Genomic DNA, 19,408 nt, shown 5'->3' with positions numbered 1-19,408 from the left:
TGAAACATCAGACTCTGTTAGTTACATGTACAACTACAAGTATAGCTAGCCAGTAGCCAATTAAGATGTAATCAAACCTGTCTATAGCCGCCACTCAAGGGACTGGCCAAATATGGCCGCTATAGACAGGTGGCCAGTATAGAGGGATGGCCACCTATATAGAGAAAGCATGAGCTGGACCACGAGCAATAACTTACACATGATTTCAGTACCTACTGACTGTTGTTCACAATGAACATTGCACAGGTAAGCCATGTTTTAAGATTTTCAGTTCAAATGTGCCAAAAAGCAGTTACTCAAGCAACTGGATATGTTTTTGGAAATTTGCAGACAAAGACTTGCACTCATTCAAGGTATGTGTGCCTTCTGTTACCACCCAAATGACCCGACTGTGAACGGTAAATCCTTGCTAACCAGAGATGGGGCTCTGGCGGCATGTGTTACTTATTACTCATAGTCAAGTGTACCTTTTTGGCTATAGGGGCCACCTGACCATAGGGGGCAAATTTGGCCAGTCCCTAGAGTGACCCCTATAGACAGGTTTGACTGTAGTAGTATTTTGCATAAAAAGTTTTGAAATTGCATGTACAATTTTTGCCAGCTTGGAATATTGCATGTAATTTTAACATTGTAACTCCCAAAAAGTATTTCAACCCCCAAATAAGTAGTACATGTAACACTATAGCAATCAAGGCAATTTCTTAAAAGACCAACAAAAAAAATAGTAAAAAAAAAAAATGGCAAAAAACTTACTTTTTGAGAAAAATAGAGAGAAAATTTTGTGCAGTTCTCATTGCAGTCTCATATGATGATGCAATCAAGACATCATCATCCATTTTGGACTCTTTTGATTTCTTGTCCTCTTTTGTCTTCTCTGGATCCTTGTTGGTCTGCGTTGAGTCTACGTGCTCTGGCTCTGGCAATGTCACCACACACTGGATCAAAGACAGCACTAAGGCTGTCACCATCTGGATGTTGTCTTCTGAGTTTAATCTAGATGGAACAAGTCAACAATGCTTTTAGATAATACTATTACCATATCATTCATTATCCTACAATCATCCTTAGAAGTACTTGAATGTGCATTTTACTACATACAACGAAGGGACACTGCATAGTACTCTTTTACATGTACTTAGGGTACATACATATACATGTACATGTACATGTACAATACAGTGTCTTACATTCAACAAGTCTGACATTATTATGATAGCAAGCATGCCTTTGTTACAGGCCCTACCATATCCAGTTCTCTGACTAAAGGGAAAGTTCCTGTAAGGTGTATAAAACTCAATACCTGTAACTGCGAAGGTTCCTTTTGCTTGATGGCAATTTTGCAAGGGAGGCAAATATGTCTTCCAGTATGAGCTGGCGGTGCTTGTCATAGCGGGAAAACACCTGCCAACAGATAGGTCTTCATTAGTGCGCTCTTGGGGCAGGGCTCGAAATACTGGGTGCATGTGCACCCAAAATTGGAGCTGTGCACCCAATTATTTTCTGTGGGTGCACAGGGTGCACCCAAATATTTTCTTGGGTTTATGTATGTAAAGATATCAAAGTATACTAGTATACATCATATTCTTGACATCTAAGTGTTAGAAAGATAATAAAAATGTCTATCATGGACATGGTACTCGTTTAAGAATTTGATAGCATGTAACTAAGTTTTGTTATTAGGTTTTTCTGACATTCTACTTAAATTAAAGTGGTGCACCCAAAATTTTTTTGGTGCACCCAATTTTTTAAGCTGGGTGCACCAGTGCACCTAATCCCAAAAATGAATTTCGAGCCCTGTGGGGTGAGTACTGTCAGATACAGAAGATTTAGGTACAGGTCCTGTTTAGGTCCAGAGCTTTGGGTACCAGCAGTCCATTTGCTATAAAAGGAATCTGTATCTGACTGCCACTGGCAGTTCAAAATCGTATCTTCATGTAAACTAGGGCTAACTGCTTCTGTATGCTTGACTGTACAAACTTGGTAGAGATGACTATCAACTCTACTCTACTTTGCTCGTTATTTTCATGGACCAATAAGCACAAAAATATGTGGAAGCCTGCCGAAATAATCTGTTCATTTCATAATCAGTCCAAAATCCGATCCACTGATCTTTTACACATAAGTACTGTATGCATGAAACTTGACTACTATGACAAGTAAACACCAGAAAGAAAAATCACTTACAGCCATGACCAGTTTCAGTGCACTAAGCTGTAACTCGCTGACATTCTCAACAAAGAATGGAGTTGTTGCTAAACTGGAAACCTGTGGACAAGAAAATAGTTCATAACTATTGAACTTGATATCACAAAGTATTAATTTTTTATAAATACGTATTAACAGGGTTCAGACTATCACAATAATAAGTGTTACATTCTACAGAAGGGTAGAAGTCAGAGAATGAGTTGTGCAGTAGAAGGCACCAAATGGAGTACAATCATAGCAACACCTAAAATCCTTGAAAATCCTTTTTCCTTGAGGATTTTGGCCCAACCTTGGGGACTTTTGGGGCTAGAAGAAACAGGTAGGGTATAATCTTTCTCATATTGGTCAAAATTTGTTTAGTGGTTTGGCAGTTAAGATAGCATGTGGCAGGATTTTAATGGTTGGATCATATGGGTGGCATCAGGAGAAAACTGGGGTCAAATGCAAGTTTTTTTTTCATACTGAGCGAGCATTGCTCAGAGTTTGAGCCAATCAAGACCCTGTTATCTTTTAATGGTTTATATATATAAATATATAAAGATGGCCCTTGTGACTACATGTGTATCTGGTGGAGAAAATTTTTTAAGGTTGAAATTAGCATTAGTACTTTTCTGAAGCTTTGTTTCAGTGTTTTTTAACATGTTTTCCCATGGAACACCCTACCTTTGATACATGTATCTGCCCTACTATAGTTAACAGGAATGACACAAGGAGTAGTATTGAGAAATACGCGTATGGCGGCAGAAACATGGATTTTGCATCATTTTCAGTTATGATGCAGATCAGAAAATAAGTATATTCAGTAAGTAAACTGCAAGTGCAAAAGTACACATAATTGACAGATATCAAAATATGAACAAACATGTACATGTGCATATTGTGTATGCAACAACAGTTACTATCACATAAACCTCTGTTAAAAGACTGTTATACCACAAGGAATAAATGAATACAATAATATCAAAGTATGATAAAAACCTGCATCACTTTGCAAAAAAAGCTTGTTCTTTCATTTCTATTCAATTTACCCTTTCATAGGGTAAATATACATGATTGTATATTTTGTACTTTAATTTGCAATACAAACACTTACCTGCAAAATAACGGTATCCGTCATCATCTCCACCTCTAACAGCTCAGCCAGCAATGATACAATTTCACACAACTTGTTGTACAGTGACACAACTGATTTATGGCGGGCACCCTTGTGGTGAGCACGCTTCATCCGACTGTTCCAAACTATTCCGTCTGTCAACAAATGGTAAATATTTCAGACCAAAGAGAAAAAACTGAACAAATAACCTTTTTTTTTACAGAGTTCAAACTTTTGTTTCAATCAAACACAAACAAAAGTTTCAATCAAACCAGGGCTCTAGCCAGCGTCCGTTTTTCCGTCAATTGGCGGAAATTTGCTGCGTCTGACGGAAAAATTCTAAAACCAATCCGTCAACCTTGACGGACAAAAATCCTTGGTGGAAGCTACAGGCAGCTTAGGGATGCTGTCCACGGCCGTAAAACACTGTTTGTTTTGCTATTCTTTGATTGTTGATAATGTGTGTCGGTGCCCTTTCGCATACGATAATCTCATTAAAAACCTATTTTTCAAGATCTCAGTTCAGTCTCTCTAACTCCTGGAATAGTGTTTTCGCGGTTTTCGCGACAATGGGAATTGGCTGACGGAAAAAAATTCAAGCTGGCTGGAGCCCTGAATCAAACACAAAAAAACTAGCACATTGAATTTTTGGCTGTCCCACTGTGGTCTTTACAGATATGTGACATCAGCAATCAGTTATGACACACCAACCATCACTCAATAGAGATGGCAGAGATCAAGATATGCCACAAGATCAGTCGAAAGAATCCTTTCTGGACCAGGATTGGACCACTCAGCATTATAAATTCCAATGTACAATGTATATTCATAACTGTTATATTATTTTCGTCTAGTACCAAGCATCAGGTGACAGCAAATGTCACCAACAAGGAAAGTATATAGATATTTATCAGTTTACAGTTCATCAACTGGATTCATACCTTTGTTGTCTGGTGTCCTGTAGACAGGATCAAACTCAGGGTAGATGGTATTCTGCAGGTGGAACTTCGCATACATGACAAGCCGCTCTATAGTATCTTCGATAAATACCTGTTGACCAATACGCAATTTCCAAAACTTCATAAAGAAAACTTTACCATGGTATCATGCGTGGGTGCTTGTATAGGATATTCAGTTTATAGCTCATTAGTGCACGAGATTTAATCACTATTTACTCAAGATTTGCACAACTTTTAATTGAGACTTAATTGTGATTAAAACGTGTGGGAATGAAACATAATCAAAATCTGCACTGTACATCTGGACCCAAGACAGTAACTCCAACCTCATGGAGGTAATTAGTCAGTAAAACCAGCTTGTCAATATTTGTATTCAAAATAGTCTATGTCACTGCAAGTCAAGCATATGTGTAAGCAAAATTCATCATACCTGCTTTGGCATTTTTGCTGATGTGGTGATGAACAGAGCAGTGAGGCACGAGTCAGCAGACCTTATGACACGTTCAAAGGTTAGTTCTCTCCACAGGCGCTGCTCCTCTTCGCCACCTTCCTCCTATGTAAAAGGATAAAGCCAGGACACAAAGCATGTACAATTTTTGCGATGGAGGTTTCATGCTTGGTATAAGCCCAGTGCGTCGTAAGTTGGTAAATCAAAGCAATGGTTTAAATATTGAAAGCCGTGGTCAGGCGGCTATTCTAGAGAGACAAAAGTGAAAAATCGTACGACGCTGGAAAAATTTTGAACCGATGCTCTGTGATTGCTGATTTTGATAACAATTTAGCTGCAATCTATTGCAGCATTGTACGATATGTGGAATAATTGCTATCGCAAGAAATCGTACGTGCTTTGTGACCGGGGCGTCAGCAGCCACCATGGCATTCTTGCAGCACACATGGAGTTTTAGAGAATTTCAAGTGAAAAGGGCACAGTGGCACTGTCAAGTCACATTTGAAGGCTGTGGCCACATGTGCTCTAGTAGTTTCCTGGTCAATTAGAATTTTATGCTTGTCAGTGGATGTGCTCCCAAGGGTAAGGGTGTCTTGTTTAAAAGTAAGGGTGAACAATTTCATATCATTTTTTAAACAGCATGACCAGAAGATGCATGACTAAAAAATTTGGTTGCGCCATTACTTACCTGTGCAAGTAGTGGCTGTAATTTAGCTCCATCGCGGATGTTTCTCTCCAGGATGTTCATCAGCCTCACCAGGCGATCTGCTGCCACTTGGTTCATGACCCCCATCGACTTTAGCTTGGCAGCTTCTCCACATAGCTCAGTTAGGACAGCCTTGGCAATCAGACTGTCAGCTGGAATTTCATCATCGTCGTCATCTGCATTACGGAGGTTGAGAAGTTTTCATAACATTAGTGTGGGGAAAACAGGAACATAAACACAAAGAGATTTACTGGAAACCGGGGTGAAATAGGAGTTTTTTCAAAAACACATTTTTAGTACGTTCTCGTACTCACCAGCATCTACGTCAAGGTCCATATCCTCAGAGGATTCAAAGACTGAATCCATTAAAGATGTGAACCTCTTAAATGTGGATGATTCCATCAACTCCTCCATTGTCAGCTGAGGTTTGGCCTGCTCCCGTTTTTCTCTTCTCTTTCTCTTCTCCTTTCTTTGACGGGCAACTGTAAGAACACAATTATGTCATTAACTTACATGTAGATGCATTCTTAACTTTTATTGTGAAAAACATTCACAATGTATACACATTACTCTTACCTTTTCAAGATGTCTACATTACTGGGGACTTTCAAACACATGATATGTGACTGAGAACGTGAGAAACAAATAGATATAAATCTTGCATATGGCAACCTCTTGAATTAATGAGAAGAGTAATAGTCACAGTGGTGAATGAAACTAATTTCATACCCATAATCTTTGCACACCTAGTTGCAAGCATTGTTAAAAACTATCTATTGAGGATGCCCCTTCAGTATTTGGTGGCAACGAGTTTAATCTACGATAGTTTTCGTAGAAAAAAAAACATTTAAATACATAAATCCTGGGTCAATAACTTCTTATTCTTTTCAGAGCTGGTATTAAGATACCCAGCAGTTTTGCAGTCATTTTCTACATCATGCATATTCTGTTAACTTTGTAAGAAGCAAGTTGTGAGGGTTAGTATTACTTGGCAAAGGTATGTGATTGTAGAAATTAAGATGTGAACATTTTGTAATTGTTTATGTTGTAGATAGTATGGGGGATAATGGGTACACTTTGATTGGCAGGGGTACAGTGCATGAAATGTAAATTTTACTGATGACTAGAGGACATCTGACAGTGTCAGACCTTCTTCCATGACAGCAGCTGTTCTCTCCTCTCTGTCTCTGCTAACAACAACTTCCCCACTGCTATCCTCATCCTTATTCCCAATCTCCATGGCCTTCAGTGCATTGGCAGATGCCTTTCTCCGTCGTTTGTTCTTAATGCTGCTGTACATGTCTTCAAAGGGATCACGGAAGTTCTCAAGGTCCATTATGTCCACTCCTTCTTGACCATCAGAGTGTTTCCGTTTCTTAGCCTTTGATTTTGCCCCAGAATCCATGTCCAATTGGTGATCCTGGTCATGTGCAGTCGAAGAACTATTGGACTTCTCCCTGCTTCTGACAGCACATTCCTCTTGGTTAGGTACAAGAGCTTCAACAATATGCAGCATTTCCTCTGACTTCTCCTCTTGCTGCATCTGAAAATGTGATAGAAACAAAAGTACCATCAATAACTGGAACTACTTACACATGCACAAGACAATAATTCAGAAGAAGACAACAATAATGGATGGAAAGTAAAATGACCCCAAATGTCCCATTAAACATTAAACAGTAAATCTCGGATGTGGAAGGCACACAAACTACCATACAAGTTCAAAAGCACACAGGAATAAGTTTGCATAAAAATATTGGGAAAGAAAAATTATTGTTATTGTAAACGCCTTCTGCCAACATTTTTTGTTGTAGAAAGCAGGAATTTCGGATGTTGTTTGAAACCATGACCCCAGGTAACCTACATGGACATATAACATCCAAAAGTTCAGTAAAAGGCAGTTGCAAAATGTCAAAAGACAATGTGTATTGCTTTTGGTTCCTGGTTCCCTTTACTTTTTGGTCTACATCAAGATAATTCCTGCTAACATTCAAAAAACCAAATTATAAACCTATTCTACAATCAACAAATTCCAGAATTTGACATCATTGACATGCGCTTCCAAAAATTTCTTTCAGGCATTCATGCCAAAGCCTCAAATGATGGTGTCAGACGAAAAGTTAGAACTTTCCCAACTATGATTGATGAAGAAATAGAACTTGTAAAATATTGGCATAGCTTAGTTAATTCGCCTGAAGATGCCCTTCTTTGTAAGGCATACAATACTGTTTCATTTGGAGAACATGATTGGATTGTCCACGTAAAAAATAACTTCTACGGTTTTTAACATATATGGCTGAATGCAAAGTCATGCCACATACTAGTAGATGCAATCACCACTCAGCTACAACAACATTTACAAGGTATATTCGTACAAAATTGGCATTCCTCTATTCGAAACAATTCCAAACTCTCCTTTCTTTCTACATTGAACAAGCATTACAAGCAAGAAAATTACATTTCAACCATAAAAAGCCTTGACGTTCGTAGGGCAATCAAAAAACTCTGAGTTGGCTGTCAATAATTAAATATAGAAACCGGGCTATTCCAAAAAATTTCTATTGACCATTCTGTCCAGAGCTAATTGAAGTCGAATATCACTTTCAGTCTGATGATTGTAAGTCTCAAATATTCTGATATACCAAATTCTCTATACACAAGGCTGTTATGTTGTACACATTATCATATAGCCAGGCACCCCAGACCTATCAGAAGGCCCCATTCCATGTAGGTTATGATGCCATAACACGTTGATTCCAGCCAGCCAGGTGTTTAACAAAATCAACACCGGTGTTGATTCTGTTTAACACCTGACCAATCAGAAAGAGCAATGCACAGGAGAGCAACCATTCGGAATAGCACAGAGAATGGAGGAAAGATCAGACCCAGCAGGGAGGAATCATCTTGAATACAGTATAGTAAAAGTTTGAAAAGGTCTAACATGGCACTGCAATGTTTTGAATATTTTCCGGGAAATTTTGGTTTCAAAAGGCAATCTGTAATCTCCTTACAAATGTATGTACCAAAGAACAAACTTAATGTGAATTTTCAGAAATTTGACAAAGGGATTCATATGTATAGTATCAAGGCCAGAGATCTAGGCCAAGGTCAGAGTGTCATACAGGAGTTTGCAAGTCTGGGTAGGCTACATAATAATGTTAATGACCCGCCTATCCCCAGCTTCACTCACATCGGTGCTTTTGTTCGGTGGTTATAGCAAAGGACCAGGCATTATGACACCATATACACCTAGGAATAGGCGGGCCATTAACCCTTAATTCCAGGATTTATTTCAATGCACCTGAAGTGCAAATTTAAATACATGACATGTGACAACCCCTGCATGGCAGACATAGGAAATATATATTAAAGAATGTTAAGATGTTAGAAATTCCTCCAATAATTGTAAAAGCCTCCAATGATTGTAAAAAACCTTATTCCATATTACACACTCCTGTATTAGTTAGATAAGCTCTAAGTTAAGCTATAGAACTGTAGTTATGTAGATGCCATACTTTGTTTGCTAATTTAAGAGAAATCCTTTCCACAAATAGAGTTTGTGTGGGTTGGTGGAGAAGCTAATGTAAGCCAGTGAGGTAATGGTTTTGCAGCATATAATGCAGACACAGTGCAAGCCATGCCATTGACTAAGTACCTTTTTCGAGTGAAGCTTTTGATACTATTGTGCAAAACTTTTCTAGCATACAACAATACGCAAGTATTGGGAAAATAATCATTTAGTCTAAAACAACTCTCTTACCCCACGCCTTCGTTTGCTCTTGATGTTGCTGTACATATCATTTCCAGGACCAAGCCTCTCAAGCATTACTACAGCAACTGGGTCTCTTCTACTAGTGGTCAATGACCTTCTTGTCATGTGAGGCTTTGGTGTACCCACTGTGCCATCCTCAGATGCAGATGCTTCAATCTTTTCTCCCTGACATCTGGTTTTTGATGCTGCGGTTTTCATGGGGACTTTGGGGCTGGCTGGACTATCAGAAATTCCTACTACTTCTACTTCCGCTGTAGAGTAGTCATTCTCTTGTAATTTCTTCTGTTCCACGGGGTCTAACTTCCTCCCTTTAACCTTTGCTGGTTCTGTGCTCACAATGAAGTCTTGAAGACTGTCCATCTCTTTCTTGTTTGACTTTTGACTGGTACCTTCTTTGCTTTTACTTTCTTCAATTATGATAGCTTCCTTCAACTTCTCAGCAGCCCCTGTAGCTGCCTTTTCAACACCGGTACTATCTGATGCTTTGTCTTCATTGATTTTATCTTCAAGGGCTTTTTCCACTAAAGTCTCTGGTACTGCCTTTTCTACATTTCCCTTCCCAGACTTGTCTGACTCTGTGGTATGCAGATCTTTCTCCTTGTCATGTGTTGCCAGTTCACTGGGCCTCAGCTGCTGCCCAGTCTTAGGCGAGATGACTGTCCTGGAGAGCTATAGAGAAATAAATATCATTAACATCAGCAGGACATCTGAAAATAGCAGAGTAGGCTGATGGAAGACTCAGTGACTACCATATTACAGGTTTGGGGACATGTGTAGCCTGCAGAAATTTTATTTACACCTGAAGCTTGCAGCTCTTCTCCAAATTTTCTCGCGTTACCATTTACCATCTTTGGTATGTCAAACAATTGGTCAAATTTTGACATGGATTGGTATGCAAACTACAGCGAGCCTGACACTGGTCAAAACTTACACTTGATCAAAATTTCATTAGGTGAAATCTAAGTTATTCTTCACAAGGGTCTCCTTCTTTTCCTTAAAAATCTTCCACCACAAACATGTTTAAGAATGCTAAGTTTACATGCTTTACAAGCTTTCGAAGTTTCATTGGGCTTTCTATTTTGTACTGTCTCGTGGCCAAAGCTCTGATGCAAGCATCGATGTCATATAACTTTAACACATTACAGTCACTTTACAGCTATGTGTGAAGTCATTTTGTGTGCAACTATGTCTGCAGCAAAGAGATTCCAAGTTCCCCCGTGCCACGAGAGTTTCCAGTCTGCTGGTCCAGTCTGCGTGCTGTGACCACTGGATAAACTCGCTATTTGGCTAACTACACTTAGTTTGGTATCAAAACCAGAACTCAGCAGGCAGGCAGAGACATGCAGGTGTCCAAGGTCTCTGCAATGTTGAACTCCCATCCGGCCCATTATTTTGGCCTCCGTAATCAGACAACTTGGACACTTTTCTTGCCACAGACTTATGCCACTACCTAAGTTTATACATCAAATACTGCCAAACATAGGTGATAGGTCCCATGACTGGTCAAAAAAGTCCTCCAGCCTGGTATCTTACCAGTCCAACATACTGGTACCCAGTCCTAGTAAAATACAATTCCGTTTGTGATTGTTTTCTCACAGCAAAAGCGCCACCTACATCGGCTACATATAGGGGTGAGAAGCAGAACTCCAGTTAGAAGCTGTGACAAAGGTGTCTGAGAGACATCAAAACGAAAGCAATGTAAGTACCCCTGCTGGTTGTGTAAAAAGAGTTCTCTTATGTCCTATATTCTACCAACCTGATGAAACTATTTTCGGAATTTTGACCACTGTTAGTAACTTTGTTTCAGAAAATACCACACTGACTTGATTTTATGGATGCGGGCATTGATTTCCACCTGTTACCCCCCCCCCCCCCCAAAAAAAAAATCCAATAGCTTCCTTGGTCAATCTCAATTTACACTTGCCAGAGGATCTGCTCTCCAGGGTAAGGGGGCTCATGGTCAGGGCATGGGGATACAATGCCCTTGTTCCTTTCTTAAAACAGGAATGACAATAGAATTATTATTGAAATGGCACTGATTGTCTGTTACAGTCTTACTAGAGGTGATCATAAGACAAACCAAGTCTTGATTTTTTTCTGCCCTCGCGTATTAGTCTTGGCGCAGGAAAATTAAACAAAAGTAGCCCGTCCAAAATGTACGTGAGAGACTATCTTTGCAGCTTCCCGGATCATTAGTGAAGTTAAGCGCTTCTTAGTGATTGACTTCACATTACCGCTTTCTTCTCACTGCTGCCTGCTGTGATTGGTGGCTAGTTGAGTGGATTTGTCGCAAAACCCTATTTTAGAAGGTTGTTACAAACTTACCGTGGTAATGGTATGTCTAGATGCACATTCAGGATTATTTTTTTTACCTTGCAAGGACAGATAATATTCTTGGTGTGTGTAACCTTTTTCTAATGTCAGAAAACAATGGATAAAACTAAAAGCAACTTGCACTGGTGCAAGTTTCCTCTGATATACTGTACTTGCATCACACCAATATTGTACATGCACAAACTTGCATATTCATGTGATATTTGAGGCCTGATGTCGAATGCCCTGCAATATTCCTTGACACTTAAAAATGCACAGAACAAAAACCCATACTATAACACTCCAAGCACTTACCTTCAAAGTAAGTTTTGGAGAGTCCTTAGTAGGTGAACTGATGATATTGTAGCGCACCTCTGGTACAAAACGACCTCTGTCTTCCCGGTGAGACTTGGACTTTTTCTTCCTCTTGAGAGAGATTCTTGTCTCTTTTGATGAATGCTCATCTGGTGAAGTGCTGTCATCAAAAGCAAAGGCTTGTGCAGCACTTTGTGCATCAACCGATTTAGATGACATAGGCCTGCTCTTACTGAGAAGCATTTTGTCCTGTCAAACCACAAGAAAGGAGGAATGTAACGAGGGCGAGTCAAAAATTAATGCAAGTGGTCTTATAGCAAGCTTGTTTATCAAATGAGTTGAACTGTGGCACAAAGGTAAAGGCATAAATTTCCTTGAATATCTCAGCTTTTGTTCCGATCAGTGACAGAGTCAGTTGATGTCAAGTTGACTGCACTCGTGTAACTCTGTCCAAGGCACAGAGCAGTCAGGTTATGTGCAGTCAAAACTATTCCCAGACCATCTTTTAGCTATTGTACTGAAATTGCACATGCATCAAAGTGTATATTATCTCTTTGAGTCACATGCTTGTTTTCACTTTCCAAATCCAATCAGTTTTTCTTTTTTCACTGCTGGGGTGGAAGTGAGATGTGGCGTGTTCGGCTACAAATAGAACTGCCTCTAATGTAACACTTCAGTTCATCCTCATAAAAGAGGAAACACTGTGAGTTCAGGGATCAACCTTTGCTTGTAACCTACATGTATAGAGACAATTACAGTACAGGTGTGATGTCAGCTTTATACAGTCTCGCCCTCTCATTACATGCAAGATCTACAGGAATTTGTCTGAAGACTGTCTGAGCATGAACAAGGTTAATGAATGAAAATACACTCACACAACTGGGTCAAATTGTATTGGACATTATTGGACATGTACTGTCTGTACTCTTGCAATTAGCCTACGGGCATGGATTTGCAAATAAATAAATCAAACAAATAAATTTAAGAAAAAAAAGATATATCCTACTTTAGGAGAGAGTGGTTCTAGAACAACAACAGGTTCTGCACCACCAGGCACCATCCTCAGCTTGATTTTCTCCAGCCTATGCTTCTCCTCTGGCTGTCCTGCAGGGTCCTGAGGCCTGTCATCACCTCCCTGCACAATGTAGTTGGCAGCTTGAGCTGTGCTGAGCACTGTTGTAGGTTCCTGGTTCTCCTGTTCCAGCTCCACAAGCTGCTGCTGTTGCTGTGACTCCGGCTGCTGTTGCTGTCGCTGCAATTGTTCTGCAGTGGCTGCTGCAGACGGTCTGGCCACAGAAGCTGGTTTAGCATGTATTCCCCCACCGTGGCTAGTGGGTGACAGAGCTGCAAATTCAAAAACAACAGATATGTACTAGAAAGGCAACATTTTTCAGAAATGTTTTTCCCTTCCAGTAATTCTCTGAAGAAACCAATAGAGATTTTGCTATCGCAAACCTATAATTGTTCATATTTGCTGTAACAGGTAATACTTTGTTTGCATTTGCTGTAACACCTAATAATTTATAAACATTTGCTGGAACAGCTAATAATGCTGACTGGAGGTTCTAAGCTCAGATTGGTTCATGACAGAAGTAAAAGAAGAAAAAAGAAGAACACACAAGCAAAAACAATACAGCAATGTAATTATAGTCTGATTATACAGCACAGGCCATGAAATATACATCACAGCTATAAAGCTTGATGTGTTTTTTTACACATTCAACGTCTCGACTGTGAGGGTATGTGCATTTAATTCATTTAACATGAAGCTCCTTGGTTTGCTTTTATAGTTTATAGGGATAAACTCTTTAATTTATTCAACAATGTGGTTCTGCAACAATTGTAAATTGTGGAAAAATGGTAAAACAGAGCAGCCAAACATGAAACAAGCTAAAGAACTGCCGCACAGTACGTTTCAACGCACCCTCCATTTTTTTAATGATTGTCAAAGGAAGTGCCGGTGTCAATCAAATGTGGCGGTGCCATGAGTATTGTTAGGCCGCTTTGCGCACCACGTCCACACGATTTCCGGTCCCGTAGATACAGAAACACTGCCTATTGGGACCATTCAGCAGCCATATGTCACCCTGCGTCAAGTTTGAAATCGTAGTTTGCAAGGATTTGGAGTTCCCGACAGGGTCATTTTGGCAGTAGTGGAAGGTACGCATGTATTGGATGTTAGAACGCAAGTCTTTGTCGGAAGGGCGGGGTCAGTTGAATTCTGAGACAATCAACGAAATGTCACTTTGTGAGAAAGATTAGTGGGTACTGATATCATGTGTAACTTATCGCTCGTGGATAATTGATCAACATTTTCCCTATAATGGCCTCATTTCTCCAAGTCCTTGAGTGGCCGCTATAGGCAGGTTTGACTGTACATTGTATAGTGGCAGGTATTGTTCAAATCTTAACTTTTTTTATTTACCAATGCCACTAACAGTAACCCTGCTGACTGACTGAAAAAAAGGAAAAATGACCTGGAATGGCTTTAGGCTGGTGTTGACCCAAAACTCTGCTGGTAGTCTGAGGCGGTGACATGACGTTGGCACTTGGTGGGCTACCCACAGCAGGTGAGGGTGCAGGGGAGAACTGATTGGCAGAGTATCCATTGCAGGTATTGGATGGTACACCTAATACAAGCAGAAAAAGAAAACATCTGCTGGACGAGGTTCTACCTTAATAAACAAGTAAATAGTAATATGACTGAAAAATAGCCTAAAATAATTACATTGTGCAGGACCCCTGGGTGGTCGTCTTAGACAATTTTGACTGTGCAATATTTGGCTCTGTTACATAATTCTCTGCAATGGCATGGTAATCTTAACAGGTGTTCTGATCCACATTACTTTGCTTTAAAAAATGCTCAATATTCGAAATAATGGAGCTAACTAGACATATATTTTACTTGATAAGCCAGCTACATGTACCTCTTGCTTCTCTATCAACAGATGTCAAGACTTATTGGCAGGGAAGCCATCAGAGGAGTGAAACTGAACTAGATCTGGATAAGGCTAACAAAAACTGCTTTACCTTGTGGAATGTTCTGCTGTTGGTGACCCAGGGGGAATGTGGGCGGGTGGAACTTCCCTGGGCTACCCTGTGACACATGTCTGGCTGGACTCCCTTGGGCAGCATATTTTCCAGAACTTTCCTGTGGCTGGTACCTTTATAATGAAATATGAGTTTTACACATTATCAGTTTTGTTTACACAGTCTCCCCCACCAAGTCTTGGGGATGTAGATCCCAATCTTGCAGGTAACATGAAAAATATGTCGTGCCGGTGTCGATTCATTCTGACCAATTAGAAGGAGCGATACACACAGGAAAGTAAAGGATATGCAGGCATTGGCCAATCAAAAGGAGCATATGCCAGAGCAGAGGAAATAAGTACAGACAGCAAGGGGGGAATGGCTCCTTCTGTTAATATTGATAATGAGTTCTGTTGTTCTAAAAAGCCAGAGACTGCAATGTTTCAAATATTTTTTGTGGAAATTTTGGTTTCAAAATGCAAACTGTAATCTCCTTACAAATTTATGCACCAAAGAACAAATGTGAATTTTCAAAATTCGACAAAGGAATTCACACGTATAGTACCAAGGGATCTGTGCATCATACATGAGTTTGCAAGTTTGGGTAGGCTATAAGATAATAACGTTCAGGCCTCGAAATACTTTTTTTAGCCAGGTTGCGCAGGCGGCAACCTGAATCAAAAACTAACTTGCGCCATCAGCATTTCAGGTTGCGCCACTTCCAAGTTGTTACTCTCTCCAAATTAGCTACTTATCAATTATCTCATTGTACTTATCGGCAAGGACGTTAGGCAGTCAATGAGTTTTCATGCCTTGCTGCGTGATTTTTCCTGTGAACACAGCGTTGGGTCATCAGATATTCCACCTACAGCAGCGCCCAGGCGCGCTACGTCACGCCGAATTGGCCAATGGGGTGCGACTCTCACAATTCGCGAGATGTGAGTTAGTGCGAGATTTTGCGCGAGACTTGAAGGTAGATTTAAAATGGCGGCTCTATAGCGGCCGAAATCCGCAAATTTGGAACTTTGAAAATTAGGGCTTACCAAAGGCGTTCATCCCCAAAACAGGGTGTACATTTTCTGATATCTTTTTAGTAAAGGGCCTGTAACTTAAGGAGCGTTTTGTTTACCCAAAAATAAAGTTGCGCCGTGCGCAACCTGACTTTCTGAACAACTTGCGCACAGAGAAAACTACTTGCGCGGCAGGGGTGGGCAAGTGGTTAATTCGAGCCCTGACGTTAATGACCTGCCTGTTACTCGGTGTATATGGTGTCATAACACCTGGTCCTTTGCTATAACCACATCATAAAACCACCTCGTTCGCTTTACTATATACACCTCGGGCGGGTCATTAACCCTTAATTCAAAGAAAACACTCCATCTATCACCTTGGCCCTTTCACAGTCTATTACAGTAATTTCTTGTGATCTTATACATGGTGACTGCTGATTTGTGCTCCTTCTTCTCAACTTCCTTCTTTCTCTTGTTAGACTGATATGGCTATGTTGTGCTTCTTGATGTTATCTACATATGGGACTATACTGTTATCAATGACACCTAGGTGTAGTGCAAAGTAGACCAGTCATTTTTGCCCAGAAGATGACAGATGGTCATTGAAACATCGGCTCTTGAAAAACATCATGTGGTTATGAATAAAGGACTTGGCTATCCAGTCTTTCACCAACCTAATGAAACTACTAAAATGTTAAAAGTAATGAAACTTCTAATTTTTAATGTCAAGTGCCAGTCTTATGTGCTATTTGCTAAGTAAAGAAAATGTGGGGGCATCTGCAAGCAGTTTTCCTTTCAATAGATTGCCATGATTCGTATATCACAAAGATTTGCTGACAAGGTCATATCCACCATATCTGCCAAGGTGGCAGCCTAGCTTACATGTATATGAAGGTCATTGTACGATTAGGTCAAGGAAAAGTACCCAGATCTATCACAGGACAATTGCAGGTAAATAGCACATAAAAATTGCTAACGCACAGCATTGTGGGATGTTGCAAAATATGATTTTTCTAGATGTCTTCAAGCCGTACATCCTTTAATTCATCTGCTCGGTACAGAGAGCTGCTATCAGGTTCCAGATACTGTTGTAGACCTACACAACTTTGTAGAACCTTCTGTAGAAACTGTTGTAGACCTTCTCTGAGTCTATTCCTAACCATGGTCTGGACTGGGTCAGTTGTCAGGCCAATATCAGGTATGGGTGAAACAATTATTCAAAAGAATAAGCAAAGAATACCAAAGTGACAAGAAATCAAGGTGGGTCAAGGTTTTCGACAAGAACAATGCAAATAAACAAAATATATTGTTTTCATGCAAATTGGGAGTTCTGTGGCAGGATGGCCTCATTGGCATTCTGACTAAAAATATATCTAATGCACCTAGGTACTGTTGAAGGCAACAAATGGCCAGTTAGTAGGAATGCTAGTCGTAGACATAGGTCAAAACCAGTAAATATTGGTTTGTCTTCAATGCTGTTGTCCTTCTGACCTTTTTCTGACCTATCTTTTATCTATAATTTTGCAGTCACGTTACTCAAAAACCAACACATGAGATGCAATGCAATGAAACAATAACTGGGGACATAAAACCTAATTACTATGTCAACTTAACAAAAGAGACATACACATATAAATACACAAGCACATAGTCACTCACACAGTGACATAGGTCCTGCAAGTATTTTTTTATACATATGGAACAATGGAAACACTACCCACACACCTTGAAGAGGGACTTCCCTGTGGGTATGGACTGGGCTGAGGGCCATATTTGGCAGGGCTGCCCTGCGGATATGGACTATTTTGGCTGTAGGGAGACGGGCTGCCTTGCTGCTGCTGTGCCATGGGCGTGTGGGACCGCTGATAGGGTGAATGTTGCACCACACCATCAGGTGACTGCTGATAATACGGAGATGGAGCCATTGGTGTTCGAGGAGAAATTCCTATTAAAAAATGTAGACTGTTCAGTTATGTTTTACTTTCCCTAACTAAAAATTTTCATAATCAGTATTTTCTTTTCAAAAATTTTCAATTTTAGTCAGAGTTAAGATATGTACCTCCATGATTTGAAGAGTGGGGCTCTACACTCCTCGTCCTCTGGTTGAACACATTTGGGTTGCATGCCAAGACAGCCTGCAGGAGTGGTGGCAGATCACCCTCTACTTCAGCATTGCTGGAGTTGTCTTTCAGCTCTCTGTGCATCCAACAATAGCTTTAACATATCTACATGTATATAGTATATCTATATGGCATGGACACTTTCACCTTAATATGGGAATCAATATTGAGCAAAGGGAAACACAAAAGCTAGGAGGGAGAGTCAAAAAGTAATGCCAGGCTCATTTTCTAACTTATGAGTTAAAATTTGTGACAAAGGCATACAAAATGTACATCCCCAGAAATCTACTATTTTGCAGAATGAAAAAAACAGGGTTCAGCAGTGTTCTCGCCAGGCTTTTTCAGCATGGTGTCCTGCTACGTTGTGGGCTGGAAAAAGATGCTGCAAAAAGCCTGCTACGCTGTATTTTCACCCAGCGTAGCGGCAAAAAATTAGGGGGGAAAATGAAAAATACCATAAAAAATACTAAAGCACGCGTCAAGCAAGCGCCTCCACTGGTTCAGGAAGTTATCGGCTTGAAGGGAGGTATTTCATAGCACCCCACCGTACCGCTGTCTTGCAGCTCGGGGGTCCCTAGTTAGCAAAGGCCTAATTTAAAAAAATAATATAAAATAAACGTACTGTCCAAAATAAGAACGTACCGCATGGATTTTGCAGCTGAAAAAAATAAACGTACCGACACGTTTATTTGGGACATAAGAGTACATACCAAAAATCATGAAAATCGGTTATTCCTTTAGAGTTATCTGCTTTGGAATTGACCCTGGAATTCCAACTCTAAGTGCCAGAGGACCCAAACTTACATCACTTCTTCCCAAGCACAATAGCTATCTAGCACACAAATACTGTGACCATAGCTTGTTCAGAACACAAGATATCAAAACATGAATTACCCCTGCAGTACCAAGGGAAGTTGCTAGGTGACCTTGGAATATCCACTTTGGTTGATCATATTTCTGTTGTTTCTGCATCGATTTCAAAGTGTTATATATCATTTGAAAGCTTGGTATCAAACTTATTATCATTCTAAACTAATGGAACAAGCACCTTGGCTGCTTACTTGTGTGGGTCAAAAAAATATGCAAATTTGTTTTATGATTGAAAAATCATGGAATGAGCAACTGGCTTGCATATCTCAGGGGGTCACAAAATTAAAGTGCTGAAATTACCCTACCAAACATTCCATTCAGCTCATTTTCTTCCATCTGTTATGACTGGTGAATGAAGGTGTTCAACCAGGTGCGAGCTATAGGCTGTTCCACCCTAAGTTGTACTCCTGCACCATGGAGGTAGTCTGCAATGGTTCTTACTCTGTGTGAATGGGTGTTGTAATGTTACAGAATGGCATTTAGCCCCACGTTTAAGAAGAAAGACACTGCGGAAAATGGTGTCCCTAAATTGTACTAGCACTGTGCAAGTCAGCTTTCCAGTCTTCC

The 19,408-nt window shown here is 40.1% G+C and overlaps 1 protein-coding gene across 4 annotated transcripts in view; it reads right to left on the bottom strand.

Annotated features, from left to right (window-relative positions):
• The window catches only part of LOC118431875 (nipped-B-like protein), an 86,119-nt gene that overhangs the window by 42,939 nt on the left and 23,772 nt on the right, over positions 1 to 19,408 (bottom strand). For 3 of the 4 annotated variants that reach the window (XM_035843288.1, XM_035843287.1, XM_035843289.1), the window contains exons 4-19: positions 17,911 to 18,047; positions 17,577 to 17,796; positions 14,842 to 14,975; positions 14,289 to 14,441; positions 12,818 to 13,155; positions 11,812 to 12,060; positions 9,172 to 9,852; positions 6,561 to 6,954; positions 5,726 to 5,893; positions 5,394 to 5,587; positions 4,688 to 4,810; positions 4,240 to 4,348; positions 3,299 to 3,453; positions 2,185 to 2,265; positions 1,301 to 1,401; positions 754 to 993 (exon numbers count right to left, since the gene is read on the bottom strand). In XM_035843288.1, coding sequence (XP_035699181.1) covers positions 754 to 993; positions 1,301 to 1,401; positions 2,185 to 2,265; positions 3,299 to 3,453; positions 4,240 to 4,348; positions 4,688 to 4,810; positions 5,394 to 5,587; positions 5,726 to 5,893; positions 6,561 to 6,954; positions 9,172 to 9,852; positions 11,812 to 12,060; positions 12,818 to 13,155; positions 14,289 to 14,441; positions 14,842 to 14,975; positions 17,577 to 17,796; positions 17,911 to 18,047 — 3,477 coding nt within the window. The remainder of the gene's footprint in view (positions 1 to 753; positions 994 to 1,300; positions 1,402 to 2,184; positions 2,266 to 3,298; positions 3,454 to 4,239; positions 4,349 to 4,687; positions 4,811 to 5,393; positions 5,588 to 5,725; positions 5,894 to 6,560; positions 6,955 to 9,171; positions 9,853 to 11,811; positions 12,061 to 12,817; positions 13,156 to 14,288; positions 14,442 to 14,841; positions 14,976 to 17,576; positions 17,797 to 17,910; positions 18,048 to 19,408) is intronic. The other variant, XM_035843290.1, reaches the window with a different exon arrangement.

This window comes from Branchiostoma floridae, chromosome 15 (genome assembly GCF_000003815.2).
Source record: "Branchiostoma floridae strain S238N-H82 chromosome 15, Bfl_VNyyK, whole genome shotgun sequence".
NCBI lineage: Eukaryota > Metazoa > Chordata > Leptocardii > Amphioxiformes > Branchiostomatidae > Branchiostoma > Branchiostoma floridae.
This window is presented reverse-complemented; position numbering and strand designations above follow the sequence as displayed.